The 19,188-nt window shown below is 42.5% G+C and overlaps 1 protein-coding gene across 1 annotated transcript; it reads right to left on the bottom strand.

Annotated features, from left to right (window-relative positions):
• Window positions 1-1,450: 1,450 nt before the first annotated feature.
• Window positions 1,451-18,747, bottom strand: dcaf5 (ddb1 and cul4 associated factor 5). Its single transcript, XM_071524506.1, has 9 exons — window positions 18,364-18,747; window positions 17,406-17,549; window positions 16,150-16,186; window positions 15,828-15,967; window positions 14,238-14,367; window positions 12,273-12,486; window positions 8,054-8,120; window positions 5,826-5,953; window positions 1,451-3,547 (listed from the first exon to the last, which is right to left on the bottom strand). Exons 1-9 carry the CDS (start codon window positions 18,578-18,580, stop codon window positions 2,183-2,185), a joined length of 2,442 nt encoding a protein of 813 aa, XP_071380607.1. The 5' UTR covers window positions 18,581-18,747; the 3' UTR covers window positions 1,451-2,182.
• Between the last annotated feature and the right edge of the window lie 441 nt (window positions 18,748-19,188).

Genomic DNA, 19,188 nt, shown 5'->3' with positions numbered 1-19,188 from the left:
GTTGTGTTTATGTGATAAGCCAAAGACTTAAAGCTTGAGCACTGTGTACATTCATAGTAAATTATATATATGATTGTATACTTTCAGGGCAATTGCAATTGTTTTGATTGACTTTACAACTGAAAGTATGTTCGCTTCGACTTATACAGCTCTGCGTCTACAGCCCGCAATTAATCATTAAGCCATATGTAACCCAACAGGCACACTCCACTCAAAATGTAAACAACCACTAAAGCATTCAATATCCCTATTTGAATTCTTGTCCCAGGGGAAGTATGGGGGTTAAATGAAGGGTGTCTACTTCCTGCAGATAAGTGACCGCCTCACTGAAAAGTTCACTCCGAACCACACCAAGGAGAGGAGATTATTTTGACAAGAGAGCAGTACAAACAACTCGATAACCCTCAACTACATGTCTGTCTGGCCTCAGATTACCACTTCACCCCCAGCTCGTGAGGACATGATGCCATGTTGGTTGTATTTTTTTTTTTTTTTTTTTTTAAACTTCTCCCGACAACCACTGGTATGCCCTCTGGTATTGTCTGCCTTTGTCTTTGTCGTTTGGGCTCTAGATGGGAGACAACTGGCATGGTAGTTTCCTAGACACCCATGACATCATGTGCTCCACTAACAGTCATTACACTGTTGGGGAATCTGAAGTCTGTCTGAGTGGGCGGGGCCTCTTTATCTGCTGAAAAGACACTAGTCCATTTATGGCTATTCACCGCGTGATGGGTCAATATTTTGTCTTCTTTTGGAATACTTAACGTCTATGTTTCCCAATTCTGAAATGTTACTTAATATATATTTGTTAGAGTATGATTCCAAATTTAGATATCCACCATTTGAAAAATGTGACACCCACTGTGACCAAATGACAACATCTGGCATTGGAGTAAAATTCCCTTTTGAACATTATTGCAACTATAATGAGTCATTTGCTTACAGTGTTGTAGCGTCTTATGAAATCATTTGTTTTTTTAATATCCATTTTCTTTTACGCAAACAGATATTTGTGTTTTGTAATGAAACTCTTCATTTTTGATTTAAATTCACCGTCATAATCCTCAATAATTTACACTTTCTTCAGAGTGACAGACCTTGAAACTGATCCCTTGTAACAATTCTCTTAATGAAAACATCGATGGCTTTTGTGTCAATAATATGTATACTCCTCTGGCCAAGACTGGATGGATGTTCAGGGTCACGGGCAGCTGAACAAGCTTCAGATTTCTTTCACAGGAGAGTTGAGGCTGCGTTGCCATGGCAACCTGGTTGGCACACAGTGATTTTTAGTGGAGTGTAGGACCAAAATCTACAAGACGAATAATTCATAATATACTTTTTCAAAGATAAGCATGTGTGAGAGTATGAAAATATTTCACCAATCAAACCCTATTATTATGAATCCGTAGAGGCCCAGGAAGAAACCGTAGCGTTATCACTGGAGAACAAATGATTCTTTAATTGCAAGGAAACAAAAGCGAGCATTGGCTTGTAATGGTACCCAGGGGCTGGATAATGAGACAAAAACAACTGGTAGAGACACTGAGAGCATCATTTCAATGCACAACTTAAACAAATGGTTCTCCCTAGGATCGCTATGGAGATGCAGTCAATTCTTCAGGCACTCTGAAGCAGTCTCAGCTGACAATCACTTAAAAATGAAAACAAGCCCAATCAGATTTACGCCCAGTGTGAAACCGTAGAAATTAAAATGCTGCAAAGCTCTTGTCCTCCGTAAAACCGTTTTTTGTTATGGTTGGAAGCACTCCAAATCCTGGGTGGAGCTTTCTGCAACAACCAGAGCATCAGAAAGAAGCATTTATGCACCATGAAAATAAATGAGTAGCCAATGCGCTTTACTTGAAATACCACTGTTATCAACAATTATTTAGCTTATGCTTTTGTTTCTTTTTCCATCATTTAACGTCATCGGTGGTTTGACCTCAAGAGCGATGACAACGTCCAATTAATGCGTTCTGAAACAAAAAAGAGCCACTTTGTTCAGTTGCTTAATGTCTTCTGCGTTTAAGCAGTGTGTCCAAATGTGTCACATGACCTTTCAACCAAGATGCCAAAACAAAAAAGCTGAGTTGTAAAAACCCATAGAAAACCCACATCTTAAAGTAAGTCTCTTAACAAATAAACAACCACTTTCTCGACTGACAAGGAAGCGTTATCATGTTTTTAACTTCTTTTCTGAGGGCGAGGACCTCGACTCTCCCTCTTCTGGTCCCACGTGAGTCCGTTTCAGAGCGCTCTGTGGCGGGCCTCTCTGAGAGGACGGCCCGTCTCTCTGAGGCCTGGTGTCTGCGGGTGTAACACCAGCCTCTCCCTCTGATTCTGAGGAGAGGCGGAGGTTCTGACCCACGTATCCCCCGTCCGGTGCCACAGTCCGGTGCTGCCCGTTCACTCCGGGGCTACGGCGGCTTGGGGAGGCCCAGTTGTTGTCCATAGCCAGCGAGCTGCTACACTCCTCTCCGCTATCAGAGCCTTCTACAGCAGGCTCTGCGGCCCTCTCTCTGGCCCGGGACTCTGTCCTGACTGCGGCCGGTGACAGAGGAGACGCAGCCGAATGTCCTTCCAGCGCAGCTCTGTCACTCCCCTCCTCGTTCTCCTGGCTCTCAGGGGACATGACTGGGCTGGGGCACACAAAGTCCGAAGGGCTCAGATGTTTCTCCTCGTCTCTGGGGCTGCCGCTGGTTTGGACAGCGGCTTGTCCCTCACGTGACGAGGAGGAGGAGGGGTCATCGATGGAGATCGACGGGTAACTGCAGGAGTCGATCGCTGAAAACAAGGCCTGCACGGACTCGGGTCGCTCCCCAGCTCTGGAGACCACATGCATCCGGCGCCGCCTCACTACGTTGCGCTTGGCGTTGCGCCGCTCCTCGTCCTCAGCATCGCTGCTGGAGCTGGAGGTGGATGTGGAGGAGCTGGAGGCTCCAGCTGGGAGGGAAGGGGAGGAGGTGGGGCTGGACAGGGTGGAGTTGTCCCTGGGGCTCGGGGAGCGCGGCCGGGGCATGGGGTCGAGCCAAAACTCGCTCGAGTCCGAGTCCGAGTTGACCAGGTCCAGCAGGAAACCTGACTGGTGCCGCTGACGCCTTCCTCGTCTCCTCGGCCGCCCCTCCCCATCTGCTCCGGCCTGCTCTTCCCCCGCTGAGGCGTCAGGTCCGGCCAGGGAGGAGGAGGACGAGTTGTCGGAGTCGCTGTGGTGACTAGCAGCCAAGGCAGCGGTGGGAACCGTTGGCACGGCCCGCGTGGTGCGGCGTCCGCGGGCGTGGAGCTGCAAGATGGCCTCCTCGCTCAGGTCGCTGTCAGAGTCTGAGCTCCAGCCCTCGATCTCCCGACGGACCAACGAGTCGAAGAAGGCCATCATCCGCGGGTCCTCCTGGATGGACTGGCTGACGTAGTCGTGGGACAGGCCGCTGCCGCTGTTGAGCACCAGGCTGATGTACTCCTCATGGGTGTACAGGCTGCGGGACTTGTCCTCCACACGGCCATCTAGGTCCCCTAGACTGTCGGGCTGCTGGTATGGACTCCACACCTGGGATGGATGGAAGGATAGATGAAGGAAGAATGGGATGAAGGAAGGAAGGACGGAAGAAGAAATGGATGTAGGAATGGATCAAAAGGAAGAAAGGATGGAGAGGAGGAATGATGGAAAGAAGGAAGAACAGAAGGATGCAAGGTTGGAAGGGCAGAAGGATGGAAGGAAAGATGAATAGAGAGAGAGAAAGAAGAGAGGAGCAAAAAGATAAAGGTGGAGAACGCCAGATCAGGTTTAAAGACAAACACTCCCCGTTATTAATAGTCTCTTATTCCAGAACACCTGGGCCTGTATCATCTTTCACTCTACACAGTACAATATACAAAAAAGGACAGCTAATGTTACTGTACTGACATAAAGAGAAGCTAACTCTTGATCACACTTGTGAAAATGCATTTGTCATTCTCATAAATGTGTGATGTAAACGTAAACGAGTGGCTTTCATTAATAGTTAACAACATATAAACTCTCATTCTGGTGATCTTGTATGTTTTTAAGTGAATTGAAGATTTACATGGTCTTTACAGTTCTTTCTGGGTTATTATGGTTGTATTTCCAAAACCATTGGAACCTTATAAACCATTTGAAAACTCATTGTTAAAATTGCATGGGTAAAAATCAAGGCTTTTTTTTTTTAAATTCCTTAAAAGTATGCATTCTAGAGTCACAAGATTTCCATCAAACACTGACAATGTAACGCGAGAAGAACAAAGAAATGAGAAAAGAAAAAAACACTAAGCGGAGCAGACTGCTCACTGCTCTCTTCTTAAAAAAGAAGATTTATGAAGTGTTACAAATCAACATGCTTCCCGTCTCTGTGCGCAGGCCAGATAACTGTCTGATGATGCGTCTAAGAGTCAGTCGAAAAGTGTCTCTCACCAGGCACGCAAGCCATCTTCAAAAATGCGGCCTGGTGTATTCATCACCAGGACAAAACACTGAGTCAGCATCGCTGGGAAGGCTTGCACTAACGAGGACAATACAGGAACGTAGCTGCTATGTGCTACCTTTGTACTTCTGACAGCTTAAAAAAAAACAACTTAATGGTATGACCAGTGGAGTTAAACTGCAGACGCTCTTCAAAGAAGTCATACCAACACATCAAAACAAAATGCTTCAAAAGACTGAGAAGAAAGGCTGAGGAGAGGGGTTTCACCAAGGGAGATATCACATAATGCATTCATTTGTTAAAATTTAGATTCTCGGGGAGCCATTTGAAAAAGTATGTTTTTGTTTGTAAACCAAAACTTACGTTGCAGGCTATCGTGTAGGCTGATCAAGCAAAAATTCACCCTTTTTTAGGCTAGAAACTTAAAGGGGTATTAATCTATAGTAATATATGACCTTTATAGGACCTTTATAGGACCTTTATAGGACCTTTACAGGACCAGAACAGTGGCAGAAGTTGCTGCTCCTCCACAAGTATCTGGCCCAGTGCCGACCCCTCTCACCCATCCCATTGAGGTACGGTAGACGTAATTGATAAAAAAACAATAAGGTTGCATTTTCATAATAGAGACAAGAACGCTAGCTAATTAGAGCAGAGATCCAACAGAAATGTCTGGTGATGAGGTCATTTTTGATGAGGCAATATACTGTAATCATAATTGCTTTTTTGGCTTGAGAACAAAGTCTTTTAGCTTTCATAGCTGAAATGTATTGCGATGTTGGTCGCTTGCTCATAGCACCGTCATCCATCGCTGTGAGCAGGTGGCCGGGATCGGGGGTGTCCTGAAATTCGAATGGGTGGGTGGCTTTTGTTCCAAAGCAGAGTACAGGCCCGGGAAGTGAGTTTTGAAAGCCAAATATCTCAGCACCTGGCGAAGGGATCGTTGAGTCACTGGTATTTATCAATAATCCTGTCAACCCCTGTAGATATATTGCAGTCAGTTTGTGCTATGGGGCAATAAATACCTTAGTTGTTTCCTCTGTAAAAGCTTCTGTATTTGATTCAGTCTACCTTTCATTGCAAAGACTTGACAGTATAAACAGTCTGGTTTCAGAAATATCTGTGGAACCATGTGTATCTTACTGTGACTCAGTCTTTGAAAAAACGCTGATATAATCAATTCCAATGACTGACATAAAAGTCAGACTTTGGAGCTGGTAGTGTGGGGATTCAATGTCTCAGTCAGGGACACCTCTGCGGTGTGTTTTCTTCTCCCTGCGACCCAACTTTGGGCCCCGATCCAGCCTATGAAAAACACTGATGGTCTGACATAAGTCAAGTTTAACATAAAAAACGACAATCACGGCAATGGCATCCGTTACCGACCTTGATGACCTTCTCCACGCCGGAGGAGCAGATCATGTAGGTGTGGGGGTTGAAGCGAACCTGGTTCACTATGGAGCGATGGCCCTTCAGAACCATGAAAGCCCCGTTCACCACGCGACCCGGGCCTCCTGAGGGAGTTAACAGAACGAGGAAGTAGTCATTATAATACTGACAGACGCATAAACACACATTCACTTACATAGTTCTTCAGTCTGGCATGGAGTGAATGAAGAGTTTAATTCTAAAATGAGATAACCATTATTTTGAAAAGAGTGACACATACTCCAACAGACTGAGTCATGGCACAGTGTGATGTTCAGTGTAATGAGCACAGTGTGATTAACACAAAGGAAGGTACTTTTTAAAGGAGTCCTTTGATGGTTGGTGAGTTCATTATTTTTTTTTTTTCAAATATGAACATTTGTTTTCAGCTCCTCAGTATTCCAGTGACAAACCACACAGGATTGTTACCTTACTATACCACCAGTGGGCTCAGTATGGGTCCAGCACTGTACTTGTATGATGATAAAACCTCTATTTGCTTCACCTTGGGACCCAGGTTCATTAAAACATACAAGTACATTTGATATGGTCCAAAATGCACTGTTTAACCCCCTGAACCCCTTAAATTTCCCCTTAAGTAGCTTCAAAGTTAGAAAAAAACATTGTTTTCGATACTGTATGACAATGTCACATACATATTTGTTATCCGATCGTTCCAATGCTTCGTTGAAGCTACAGCTGCTTATATTGAATGAAATATTCAAACCCAAAATGACATTTTTTGTGGCTGCACAATTACAACAAATAGAAAATCTCGAGATATGTTGCGCATCATTTTATACACATTTCCCTGTAATTCAGCATGTTTGGCATCTTTGGAAACCTTGGGATCTTGATTAGAATTTAAAATAAAGTTCTGTGGGTTTGGTGTTTGTAATAATGGATCCACCGGTGGGAGCAGCAGGGTGGAAGAGGTTTTAAGAGAGACAGAGGTTCTTAAGAGTTTTCCTGCCTGCAACATTCCAGACTTTTCCTGCCAAACTGAGTAAATTTACCATGCTGGACATGTTCATTAATACATTCTAGTATATACACTTGCCCTAAAACCATAAATACAGACACAATTGTTTACCTGCCTCTGGATCTTGCAAGACAGAGAAAAACAGGTTGTGATCTATGACAGCAGTTATATAATAGCAGTAACATAATAACAATAACATGCCATTAGTCTGACACTTATCCCAATAGCCCTAGTGCACACATTTTTCGTATGAATCACCCCAGAGAAAATAACTCTGGAAGGCGGTGTCATGCTACACTTGTCAAGATACACAGAAGCACATTCTTGTTTTTGGGGAATTTTCAACCCGAACAAAGCAAATTTAGAGTATGTTTACACCAAGCATATTTGGAGCGGTTTATTCCAACTCTTGAGTGTTTACCCCTTTCGTTCGGATGCTTTGGGCAGGTAGGAACAACGCAATTTGAACTCAGGTAGCACCAAATAACTGCAATGGGACACCTGAAAATGCAGATCTTGGTTCTTTTCCAAGCGAACTGTGGTGTGGAACATAATCCTAACACACTACAGGAAATGAAGGTTTTGTGGGTACAAAAGGAGATGAATGTGAACATACAGTATGATAGTCAGCAGCTACTAAGGCTAAGAAAGCCCAGCATAACAGAATGAACCGAGGGCAAACCGCAGTCTGGACTAAATGCTCATATTCAGCTCTTCCTTCATGTGTTCTTAACTGGTATGAACACCAGAGAAGGTCAGTTATGACAACAAGCGCAGACGAATCCATCGCGCTTATCTTAGGTTTCAGGGACTGGAATCAGATTTGTTTTGAATCCCCTCCCCCTGCCACCAAAATCTCTAACCTTGCAGGATGACAGGTTACCAAAACTCTGTCCAATAAAGAAGCTACTTGTGAGGCCATGTGACTTTTCTTTACAAGCTCTGGTTTTGCTTGTGAACAGTGTGAACCTAAACAATCCAGAATACAAAAAAATACAACAAAGAAAACCTTTCTATTAAACAAACTGTCTCACTCTGGGAAAGCAAGGTCATTAAAATGTTCTACATATTTTGTCATGTGGAGACTCAACAGAAACTGGTCTCCTACCCGATGTTTAAGAAACATGTTGTCAGTGGCTTATAAATAAGCATCCATCTACATAAAGATACAGTCAGTGATGGGGAGACAGACGCAATAACTCACCTGCTTCCGGATCTTTTGGGATTTTCCACATGTAGAGGTTGAAGTCATCAGACCCAGACAAGATGTACTAAGGAGAAATCACAGACAGGTTCAGGGATTTAAGCCTGCAGAACCTCACTTTTATCAAAGCTGTAGGGGGGGGGGGGATTTTATCTCAACACACACTGGGAGACAAACCCAGGGGGCCAAGGAGAAAATGGTACAACACTAGATCTTATCAGACCGCTCTGTCTCATATTTTCCGATCAAACACTTTTTTGACATGACAGCCTGACCCGAACAGCGCCCCTGCTGCTAGTCTGAACTATATTAAGACATTGTAAACAGATGGCTCCACTTAAACCTGCCGATTAAAGTGGGTTTCTATGGAGACGTGGGTGGTGTTCATGCTGTTGACACATAATGTATAGGAAGTAGCAGGGCAGGAAAGTGACTTTTTGTGCACTGGCCTTAATGGCTGGTTATTTCCAAAATTAACCAGATGCTTGGCTGTTTGACCAGACAATTTTTAGTTGAGAAAACAACCTCCAAAACAATGCTTAGTTACCTGCAAAATTGGCAGGTGGAGTAGACAATCTTAACATCTACGACCCAGATTTACCATTTGTCTGGAGTTAATTCCCCACCCTGGTAAATACACTGCAGACAGTTCACAAGCATGCACCCACATCCACATATTGAGGCACACATGTTGCACGACCAGAATGCTAAATTCGTTTTTTTCCCCTTTTTCTTCTTTTTCCTCCTCTTTTCCTTTTCCTTCTTTCTTTGAATACATTTCCATCCAGTTGGAATGTTTGTCAAGCTTACTTTCCCGTCTGGAACCGAATTTCTGTTAAACCTGTTTCAAGTTATTGTCCTGTGCTGTTGCATTTGTTACTTGCCGTCTTGCTGTCAAATTTTTTTGTGTGATTTTGATCCACCAAAGGGGAAAATCCTACAGGTTTCTTTGGTCTCTGTAGGTTAATTCTCTTTTCCGTTGGACGTCAGAGCACAGGGTCAACAACAGGACAGCGTCTCTAAAGCTAGTAGGGATTCAGGGTTTTGCTCATGGACACTTCAGCAGTGCCGAATCTTGCCGTCATGAGGGCTTGAACCTGGTCCTTCCCTTCTCACTCCAGCACCCTGCTGCCCACTGAACTGTATAAACTGTATTACATGTTTCTCTGTGAAAAATAACAATCGCCTCCCTCTTTATCTAAAGGGAACCCTAAATAAAATAAAAAACACTGCAGTAATGACAGAGAAGTGGCAGTGCCTAAGTACTAAGTCAAATCGAGATTCAGAGCAGACTTAGGAAACCGGGAAATGACGGGCTTCCTGTCCTACATTTAACGAAGCCATGTGACTAAAATCACTCTAACACTAAGCAAGGATACAACAGTACGCCAACTTTAAGATCACACTGTTGTTTCTGTCTGCAGATCCCCATGGGGAATACACAGGCCTACTTGTAACTCAGTCTTACAAGTAAAAGAGAATATGAGATCGACTCAAATTCTAGGCCATGTAATAAAGAAGAAAAATCATTATCCCTTAAATGCTGACTCTGACTCAGGTCGCTGTTGCTCCGGGGCACTTCGACATCCTGGACTGAACACCTGCATACTGCGGCCCCACCTCGAGTTCCCTGAGGACACGTCAAGCAGGAATGTCACACCCATTACTCCCCCCGCTTTCCTTTCCATCCATTTGGTCTGGTAAGCTGCCGCTATGCACCTCTGGTTTCACAGCACGCTGAGAAAATCCTCCGACTGCTGTGGTTCTGGGTCTGTATTAGCAAAAGTATCTCTGAATTGGAGCGCTGGTGGGACAGTGGGTTAAGGCCCAGGCCATATACTTATAAATACAAGTATATATATATATATATATATATATATATATATATATATATATATATATATATATATATATATAATATATATATATATATATATATATATATATATATATACACACACTTGTGAAATGCCGAATCTGCCTTATGACCTTTGTCACATGTCAACCTTTCTCCTTTTTCCTGTGTCTCTCAACTGTACCGTCTAATAAAACTGAAATGCCTTAAAAATACTCCAAACTTTTGGGATGTTTTCCAAACCTTATCCCTAATCCTCAATTTCGACCCAGAACCCAACCCTCTGGTCGCCCTTTTTGGCACCACTGGAGAGGACGACGTACGCCTGACTCCAATCAAATGCCGCACTCTGTCCTTCGCCTCTCTTTTTGCCAGACGTGCAGTATTACTACGATGGAGGGATGCTGCCCCGCCCACCCACGCTCAGTGGATGAGGGACGTTATGCCCTGTCTAAATCTCTAAAAGATCCGCTACTCAGTTAAAAACTCAACAAAAAGTTCCAAAAGGTGTGGGGACCTTTCCTGAAATACTTTCAAAACCTCCAGTCAAACTAAGGACCTATTCCCTTACTCGCTTTTTGTCTTTTGTCTCTGCTGATTCCTGTCAGTAATACAATCTGTATAAGTTTATCAGTTTCTTAACCCCCCCATCTTTTATTCATTTACTTGTTTATTTATTTATTTTCCTTTCTTTCTTTTCTAAATATAAAACCAGACTTCCAGCACCTTCCTGTATTACTCCAAGGACGAAGTACCCTTTTATATATGGAATTCCGGCTTGTGTGTTTTCTGCAAAGTCAACATTTCTGGTGTGCTCTTTAAACTTGACATATCTGTTGTGCACTTTACAAACTTCCTGTGTATATTTTGTTTACTTGTGTGATATTCAATAAAAATATTATTGAGAAAAAGAAAAAAAAATACTCCAAACTTTTGATTTTGGCAACCTGTTTGATGCTAAGCACTCATTGCTGTCGTGTTGTTGACAGTATTGATATGAAATGTCACTGATTATTACTTGATTATCACTAACTAAACATGTGATTATCAGTATTAAATCCCGCCTATCCCCTAAAACCAAACCCCACACCTCTTAAAGCTTGAAAACCTTCTTGCAAACACTGCAAAAGCTCGATGTAAATCCCACTGCAACCTGGTTTGGTCATGAGCAAACATATGAAAAGCAGCAGCTCTCAACACTACGCCTGTCTTGAGTGCCACTGTGGACAAGAGACGAATGATGATTATACAGTAATGTGACCGGACGAGGTCTTCTGTGAGGTCCTACATCAGTATTACTTTTCTTAGAAGCTTTATAAATATGAAAACCTTTTTACAGAATCAAACCTGCAACCTTCCAGTCACAGGCCTGCATCTCTAACCATTTAACTACCGCCTCCACTCTTATAAGGGGGGGGGGGGGGTGGTAGTAATTTTTGAAGCGTTTATGCTCTACACTGACACCCGAGGATAATGTTAACATAATCAGCATGTCTGCAGGGTGATGTCATGTCTGAGGAGGACCTAAGGGAGGACCACTGGCCGAGCATCGGGGCTTCTGTGTTGCTCCAGGGCAGAAAGTCACGATTCCACAGCAGGAACCAATGTATTCTACTATTTTTAGCCTTTTTATGTAAATATGAGTGGAGAGGTCTTGATTCAATTAACAAAATCATTTGATGGCTCGGTTGCACGGTGAACCTTTGGTTGAAAAAAAAAAAAAGATCTTGAAGCTAATTACTCTTGATGGTCCCTAGACCTGGAAAACCTTTGGAAATGATGCTATGCCAATGGAGTGATTTGCCTGAGAAATGTTTTACAGGATGGTGTTTCATTGCCAAATTTTGCTTGCTTTATTGTTCTTTAGAGCTGCAACGATTAATCGATTAGTTGTCAACTATTAAATTAATCGCCTACTATTTTGATAATCGATTAATCGGTTTGAGTCATTTTTTAAGAAAAATAAGTCAAAATTCTCTGATTCCAGCTTCTGGTTTCTTTACTCCTCTATGACAGTAAACTGAATATCTTTGGGTTGTGGACAAAACAAGACATTTGAGGACGTCATCTTGGGCTTTGGGAAACACTGATCAACATTTTTCACCATTTTCTGGCATTTTATAGACCAAACAACGAATTGATTAATCAAGAAAATAATCGACAGATTAATCGACAATGAAAATAATAGTTAGTTGCAGCCCTATTGTTCTTCTTTGGTTGTTTTGCTGTGATTTTGCACTTTACTGCATTTTCTAGATGTTATTACATTAAAATCAAAGTTGTTATTATTACTAAGCAACAATACTAGCAGCATGAGTATTGGATTAGGATTAGTGTTATCTTTCGAAATATCTGAAGGCCAACCTGGTCTTTGTCCCCAGCGAAGCAGCAGCTCTTCATGGTGCAGGAGTTGAAGTAGCCCTGGTTGTCGAACTGGAAGCTGGGCAGGCGGGAGTGCAGCTCATACAGGACGGGCGGCAGGCGGCGCCGCAGCGCCAGCAGCTGGGTGCCTGTGCTGTTGAAGCGAACACTCATGGCGCTCTGCAGGGACATGCTGCCCCCGTAACGCAGAAGTGAGCTGGGAGAACAGACCGAGAGAAAATATTAAACAGGGTTCGCACAGCTTTTCAAGAGTAAAATTCAAGCACTTTTCAAGCACTTTCAAGGTACCTAAACCAAGAATTTCCAGACTCTCGCAGCCTTTATCATCACATCTAAATTTTTACTGTAAATGCAATTGCGAAAAATAAAGTTTACAGTATTCCTTTATACCCACAGCAATCAATGTATAGTCACTTTGTTTATTTTACCAGCTGTTCATATTAACTTTGACTGTACGTTTTGATCATGATTATTTAATGCTTGCTAATTTCCAGAGTAAGGGATCAACAGAGGACTTGTGCGAGACACCAGGAGACAACAAACAAATATGACGACGGGATCGTTTCATTTCAAATATTAAAAGATTTTTAGTTTACATGAGTGATCGTGTAGATGAAACACCAGATTAGGTTGAAAATCAAGCATTTTTCAAGGATTATATTCGAATTCAAGCATTTTCCTGACCTTGAAAACATAACTGTTTGGAAAATTAAGCATTTTCCAAACTTTCAAGACTTTGTACGAACCCTGATTAAAGCTACACTAGACAAGATTTTTATGTAACAGTAGACTCGTTTAATCAGCCTACATCACAAATACACAATACCGAAGAGCATCTCATCGCCCCATTTGTCCGAATGCAACTCTGGTCATTTCTCCTCTTTCGCCTCTCACGTCCCTTCGCTATCCTTTGGTATAAAACGATCACAGACTGGCCGGGTCGTGCTGTGTGCAGTTTACTGACGACTTGATACATGATTTCTGAGTATTGAAACAGCTACCTCTCACTGCCATTTGGAGCCACAAACGTTCAAGGTTGCCTAGTACAGCTTTAATAATGCTGATTTATTTGTACAGCACTTTTCAAAACCAAGTTACTCAGTGCTGCCACAAAGCAAACAAACTTTAAAACAACTGACAAATGCCAACAACAGAAATAAGAAGAATATGTACAAATCTACAAGAGGCCTATCCCCTAAAATTAATAAGTGCAATCAAATACATATAATACAAAGTTAATATACATATATCAACAGCAAGTTAATGAAAGCAGCCAGACTACAGAGCGGAAAAGCCGACAGTGAAGGAAGAGAGGGGGAATTATTCTTTTCAACACTATACTTTCTCTTACTGTAATTTGCGTGCTAATAAACTAAACCAAGAGAAGGGAATGTGAAACTTTTACTGCACTGGTATTCAGTCTTTAAAATGAGACTGTCCTGTAGTTGGTAGAGGGGCGGTAGTGCCTGGTTCAACAGTAAGACAACAGCGCCCCCTGCTGGACATGATCAACACAAGCGTACAAGAATAACAGCCAACAGGCCCAAACCTGAGACCCTTCTGAACACATTTACACTCCTCCAACTGTAAACTGAATCTCTATATTCAGGCCACTGAATGTAAATGAAGACTTTTGATTCTTGAATGAGCTATCCACAATTTCACTACTACTACTCATAAAATGATTGCAAAATCCAAACCAATGAATAAAATTAAAATTGTTATATTCAATTTTATTGTTTCATTATTTTAACCTATTCTTATGTTTCCATTGCCTATGTTATACTCTTATTTTCCTGCTTATATTACATTTGCCATTTCACTGCTGACTCCTATTACTTTTGCTGCTGCAGCGACATATTTTCCCCTCAGGGATCAACAAACTTTCATCTTATCTCATCTTGAAAAGAGGGGTAAAGAGGAATAAAACAGGCAAAAATGTCTAACCTGCGCGGCTTGCGGATATCCCATAATCCCACTCCCTCCTTGGAGTTGGCTGTGGCCAGCAGCCTGGGTTCGACAGGGTTGAACATCACGCTGTGGAAGGCGGAGGGGTAGCTGGCCAGGCAGAACGGCTCTATGGGACGAGATGAGATACAAAAAACATCAGAATCGCCTGAAGAAAAAGTAGTCTCCATAAGAGTTTAATTAGTTGATCAGGCACAGACACGTTAACTGATGTCTGGACACACATACAAGCAATTTAAACAGATTGGGAGGAAGTGAAGGAAAAAATCATCTTGGAACATCGACACGGCCCCATAAAACCCTCCCTCTTCTAAAATCTTTATGATCAGACCTCAAAAATCAAGGTCTCGATGCAATGCTAAAAGTTTTACGTGTCCTTATTTTAACGCTATAAAACGTTGGGTTACATTGGTATTGCTAATAAACCCCAGTTACAAGGGGATGTGAAAACCTTTGTGCGCAATTACCATCCTTTTAAACTGAGGTTTCACTGCAGTAACACACTGAAATAAAAAGCCCGCTGGCACAGATGTAATACTGGAATACTGCTTAATGTATTATTAGGCCAACTTGGTCACAAGGAAGGCATCTAAAATAGACGGATATGGACGTCATGCAAGATGATCCATTGCATTTTAAAAGTTATCAACAGGTCTCACTAAGTCCCACCATGGACTTCTATATACCCATTTCAGCCCTCATGAGTCACTTAAAATATATTGCATCAATACCTATGAATAGCTTTATAATTACAACCAGTTCCAGGAATATTACAAGCCATACTGTAGAGACAAATTCTGGATGTGTCTCTTATTCATAAGACCGCTGAGACCACAGCAGTGCCCAATTTAAATTTTAATTAAACTCATTTTACAAACTGATTTACACTGTTTTTAGACTACCAATCATCCAGCCTACAATGATTTATTAATGTATTTTGCACTGCAGGGGACCTGGGAAGTCTGTGGCAACATGATCATTTTTATTTTTCCACAACAACTTGTAAACCCATTTTAAGTCTCCTGCGACCCAGTGTTTGGGAAACCCTATTCTAGGTATTTGCGAGTTATTTAAAAATAACACATGCCATTCGGCGGGTGCTTTAATCCAAAGTGCCTTACAGCAGTGGTTCGCCAACTTTTTGGCTCGTGATCCCTTAAAATTAAGCAATGCCTACTTGCAACCCGCATAACAGACTGCATATGCAGAGTGGTGAACATTTCAACCAAAAACATGATTTTCCCTTTTCCGGTCGTTTCATTTGATTATCAGAGGAGGCCTAGAGGCTGGAAACTATTCAGTATTTCACAAGAAAAAAGCAACAATTAGAGGAAAAATCCTAAAAATTACACATGATAATAAATTTGTATAGTAGAAATATGTTTTTTTCCTATCCCACAAATCATCTCGCAATCCCCTAAAACTATCTTGCGACCGCCTGCGGAGTCCCAACACCCAATTTGAGAACCACTGCCTTACAGTACTACGCATAAATTTTAAACATGGCCCCAAGTGTGAATCAAACCCCTGCCCGTGGTGTACAGCACCGTACTCTGCACCTCTGCTTACCTCCGTGCGGCGGCTCGCGGGTGTCCCAGATGAGAACTCGTCCGTCATCGGAGGAGCTGGCGAACACGTTGTCGTTGACCGGGCTGACGGACAGGCTGTACACAGCATCGATATGCAGGAACACGTTCAGAGTTTCCCCTCTGTGGGAACATCAATCATCCAAACGCTCAATGTTGTGTTACTGCGAGGGCAAGTGCATTAGCCAACGTACACAGTTTAATCATCGGACTGCCAAGAAAGATTTTTGGATTGGCCCTGTGAATATCAAAACATTTTGATTCTACAGTAATGAATGGTGTTATTATTTGTTTTTTTTACCCACCTCTCCACATCGTGAAGAATCACCTGTTCATCATTACCTGCAACAGCAGAAAGGCAAGTTGTTTGCAACAAATTAAAAAGGAAAGCAGTTAAGACAAGTCTTTTCTAACCTTCAACTTGTTTAGAAGCCACAATCATATTTTATGCATTCAAGGCCAGATTTAACGACTAGTTGTTTTGGCCCCTTGAATTTTTTCAAGTCAAGACAGGCAGAACTATTTTGGGCTTCAGGTGTGTATTTGGTGTTTTAATTACTCAACTAGGTATTAACCGACCACTGATGTTTTATAGTGCCAGTTTTTGCTCCTCTAGACTTGTTTGCATGGTGGGTGAACAGCGGTCACTAAGCAGCGCTCACCACAAGCCTCCAAAACATCATAACTCAGACTTTCCTATTCATAATTAACACCGTATGGGTCGTTCATGTGCATTGAATTGTAACTACTGCTACCAGTTAAAACCACTTAAAGTGCCCATTAAATATTTGATCTACGTCAGGTCCTGGCTGTCTGATGATGTAAAAACTAAAGACCCACTACACAACCAGTGGTTACAGTAGATAAGTGTATAGACTAGGCCTATATCTGCTGGTAAAAGATGGGTTCATATGTGCATTTTTTAACATTTATTTATCCTGGGAAGGTTTGCTGACCTAGTTATTTTCCTGTCGTTCGGGCATGGCAGCAAAGCATTTCAGCAAAGCCCCAGTTTCACATTCATACACTTCCACACATTCACACCTGGGAGCTTCCCAGTACAACCACAGTCTCACCGGTTTAGCACCTTGTTGAAGGGCACCTTGCCATTAGCTACAGTAGAGGGAGGAAACTTATTCACTTTACCTCCCCAGATTTTTCCAGCTGGTCCAGGGATTCAAACCAGCAACCTTTCCAATCACAAGCCCAGTTTTACACAAGCATTGTAGACCTGATTGCTTGTGCTGCTCTGCACCTGAAATGTGTCTGATGTCCATGTCAGTGCTGTTATGTTTGTCATGTCTTGCCATTTGATTTTAAATTGTATGTTAATTTACTGTGCTGCACCTCAACTGTCCCCTTTGAGGACATCAGTTTTCTAATGCAATCTAATCTAATCTGATTCATCTTTTATCTACAAGCCCCGGACCAAAATGCTCCAACGGAGGACTTTGACTGAGGAGAATTCTAGGTCAAGGACTAGAGAGAGGAATAAACCACACTAGGTCTTACACACTGTTGTGAAGAAGCAGAGATCAGACATGGTATTACTTCTGCTTACCACCAGAGAAGACCTTTTTGTTGGTGCTGTCAAAGGCCAGGCAGAAGATGTTGGAGAGGTGTTCCCCCTTCAGTTTCACAGGCTTGGCCCGAGCATGGATGGCTTTTTCCATGTGCCACAGGAGCACCCGGCGGTCATCTCCCCCTGTGGACATGGGAAGATGGATTGATACCACATACTTCACAAAATGACATGGTATATACATACACATGCAGATTACATACACATGCAGATTACATGGTATATACTGTAGATGCACACAAACAAAATAAAAATGTCCTTGCTTGATGCACAGTGCAACTTTTTAACAGTGAGGACAAGCACATAAATAGTCTATAGATGTTCCAACATGCTTACAACCTAATCAATCAGTCATATCATGTTCTATAAGAGATCAATGTGCTCAACTGCCTAGGAAGTGTGTATTATGTCTGATTCCAATCATCAAGTTGGCAGAGTTAAAAAGAAATTCGTTGCATTAATAATGTTCAGTTTAGCTGCCCAGTTTATTATAGACCCCAGAGTAATACTAATATGCTGGAATATAATTGCAGCAGTATATAAAGTAGACATCCTCAAGAGACCAGAAACTGCAAGCTCCAGACTGTCATACTAGGCCAGATGATTGTTTTTAATCCACTCAGGACAAAAATAGCCTTGTGATTTCAGGAGGTATGCATGATTGCAGCCATCAGGGAGAGAAATTTGCATTTCAGCTCCCACAGTGATCAGCTTATGGACTGACATATGGGATGGTCCGGGGCTTCAGCCCCCTAAGCAGCTTGCTGTTTGGTTTGACGTTAGCTACGTTAGCAAAAAGCTAGGCTAGGCTACGTTAGCATCGGCTAGCCCGGATTTCAGCTGACTGGCTGGCTAGCGTTAGCACGTTAACAAATTTCAACAGTGAGGGTTGTTCTTCGACCCCGCACAGCTTGAAGAAGGGAATTTGTCAACTTACCAGACACGAGCCAGTCTCCTCCGTTATTGGAAAACTCAATGGCGTTGACACAGCCGAAATGCCCCAGCATATCCTTCTTGTACAGGCTCGTGCAGCCAGCCAGCCTGCGTCTCTGGAATTCCTCCTTCATGAGCGGCTGCCCGGTCAGCCCTCTCCGGGACAGAAAGCCCACGGAGGAGCGCATTCCGCAGCCCTTCAGCTCCTTCATTTTCCACATGCACAATACGGCCCGTTTTTTTTTGTTTTTTTTACCACTGCACCTTCGACATCGGTTCGTTTTATCGCTTGAGTAGATATGGCACGCGACTATTCCTGGTCTGTTTGTCTACATTATGGTGGATACCCCGCTGCTGGCTGGTGTCGACGTTGTTTTGTACCTCTTCTCTTCTCTTCAGTCCCAGCAGCAGCTTCCTGCTCCGGTGGAGGATCTCTCTCTCTCCCCCTGCCTGTCACTCAGCATCACCTCCACTAATTTTCAATTTTGATTTAACGGTTCACTATTCACTGAGGACATGTAAAGTAGTTCTACCAGGGATTTGAACTAATTTATATCCATTTTTTCAGGCTGACACAAATCTTTAAGATCTGAATGCGTAGCTTATATGAAAGTAGTAGGTGGAGTCTTTTAAGGAAGAAAATACACCATTTGTTTTTAATGAAAGTATAAGAGTTTTTTGTTTTTATTGGTTGTTTGTCTCATGTTGCGTTCACTGACTGGAGGTCAACGTTGATCCACCCTCTTATTTACTGCTACATCACTGATTTTTCCCATTTCTCAAGTACTCAGTAACTCTCACACAGGAAAAAAAACACATTTCAGTAGTG

This window comes from Centroberyx affinis, unplaced genomic scaffold (assembly GCF_046629955.1).
Source record: "Centroberyx affinis isolate AG114_WGS23_722 - 3 ecotype Tasmania unplaced genomic scaffold, CSIRO-AGI_Caff_v1 ptg001198l_1, whole genome shotgun sequence".
In the NCBI taxonomy this organism is placed as follows: domain Eukaryota; kingdom Metazoa; phylum Chordata; class Actinopteri; order Beryciformes; family Berycidae; genus Centroberyx; species Centroberyx affinis.
The sequence above is the reverse complement of the archived record's forward strand: the minus strand, read 5'-3'. Positions and strand labels throughout refer to the sequence as shown.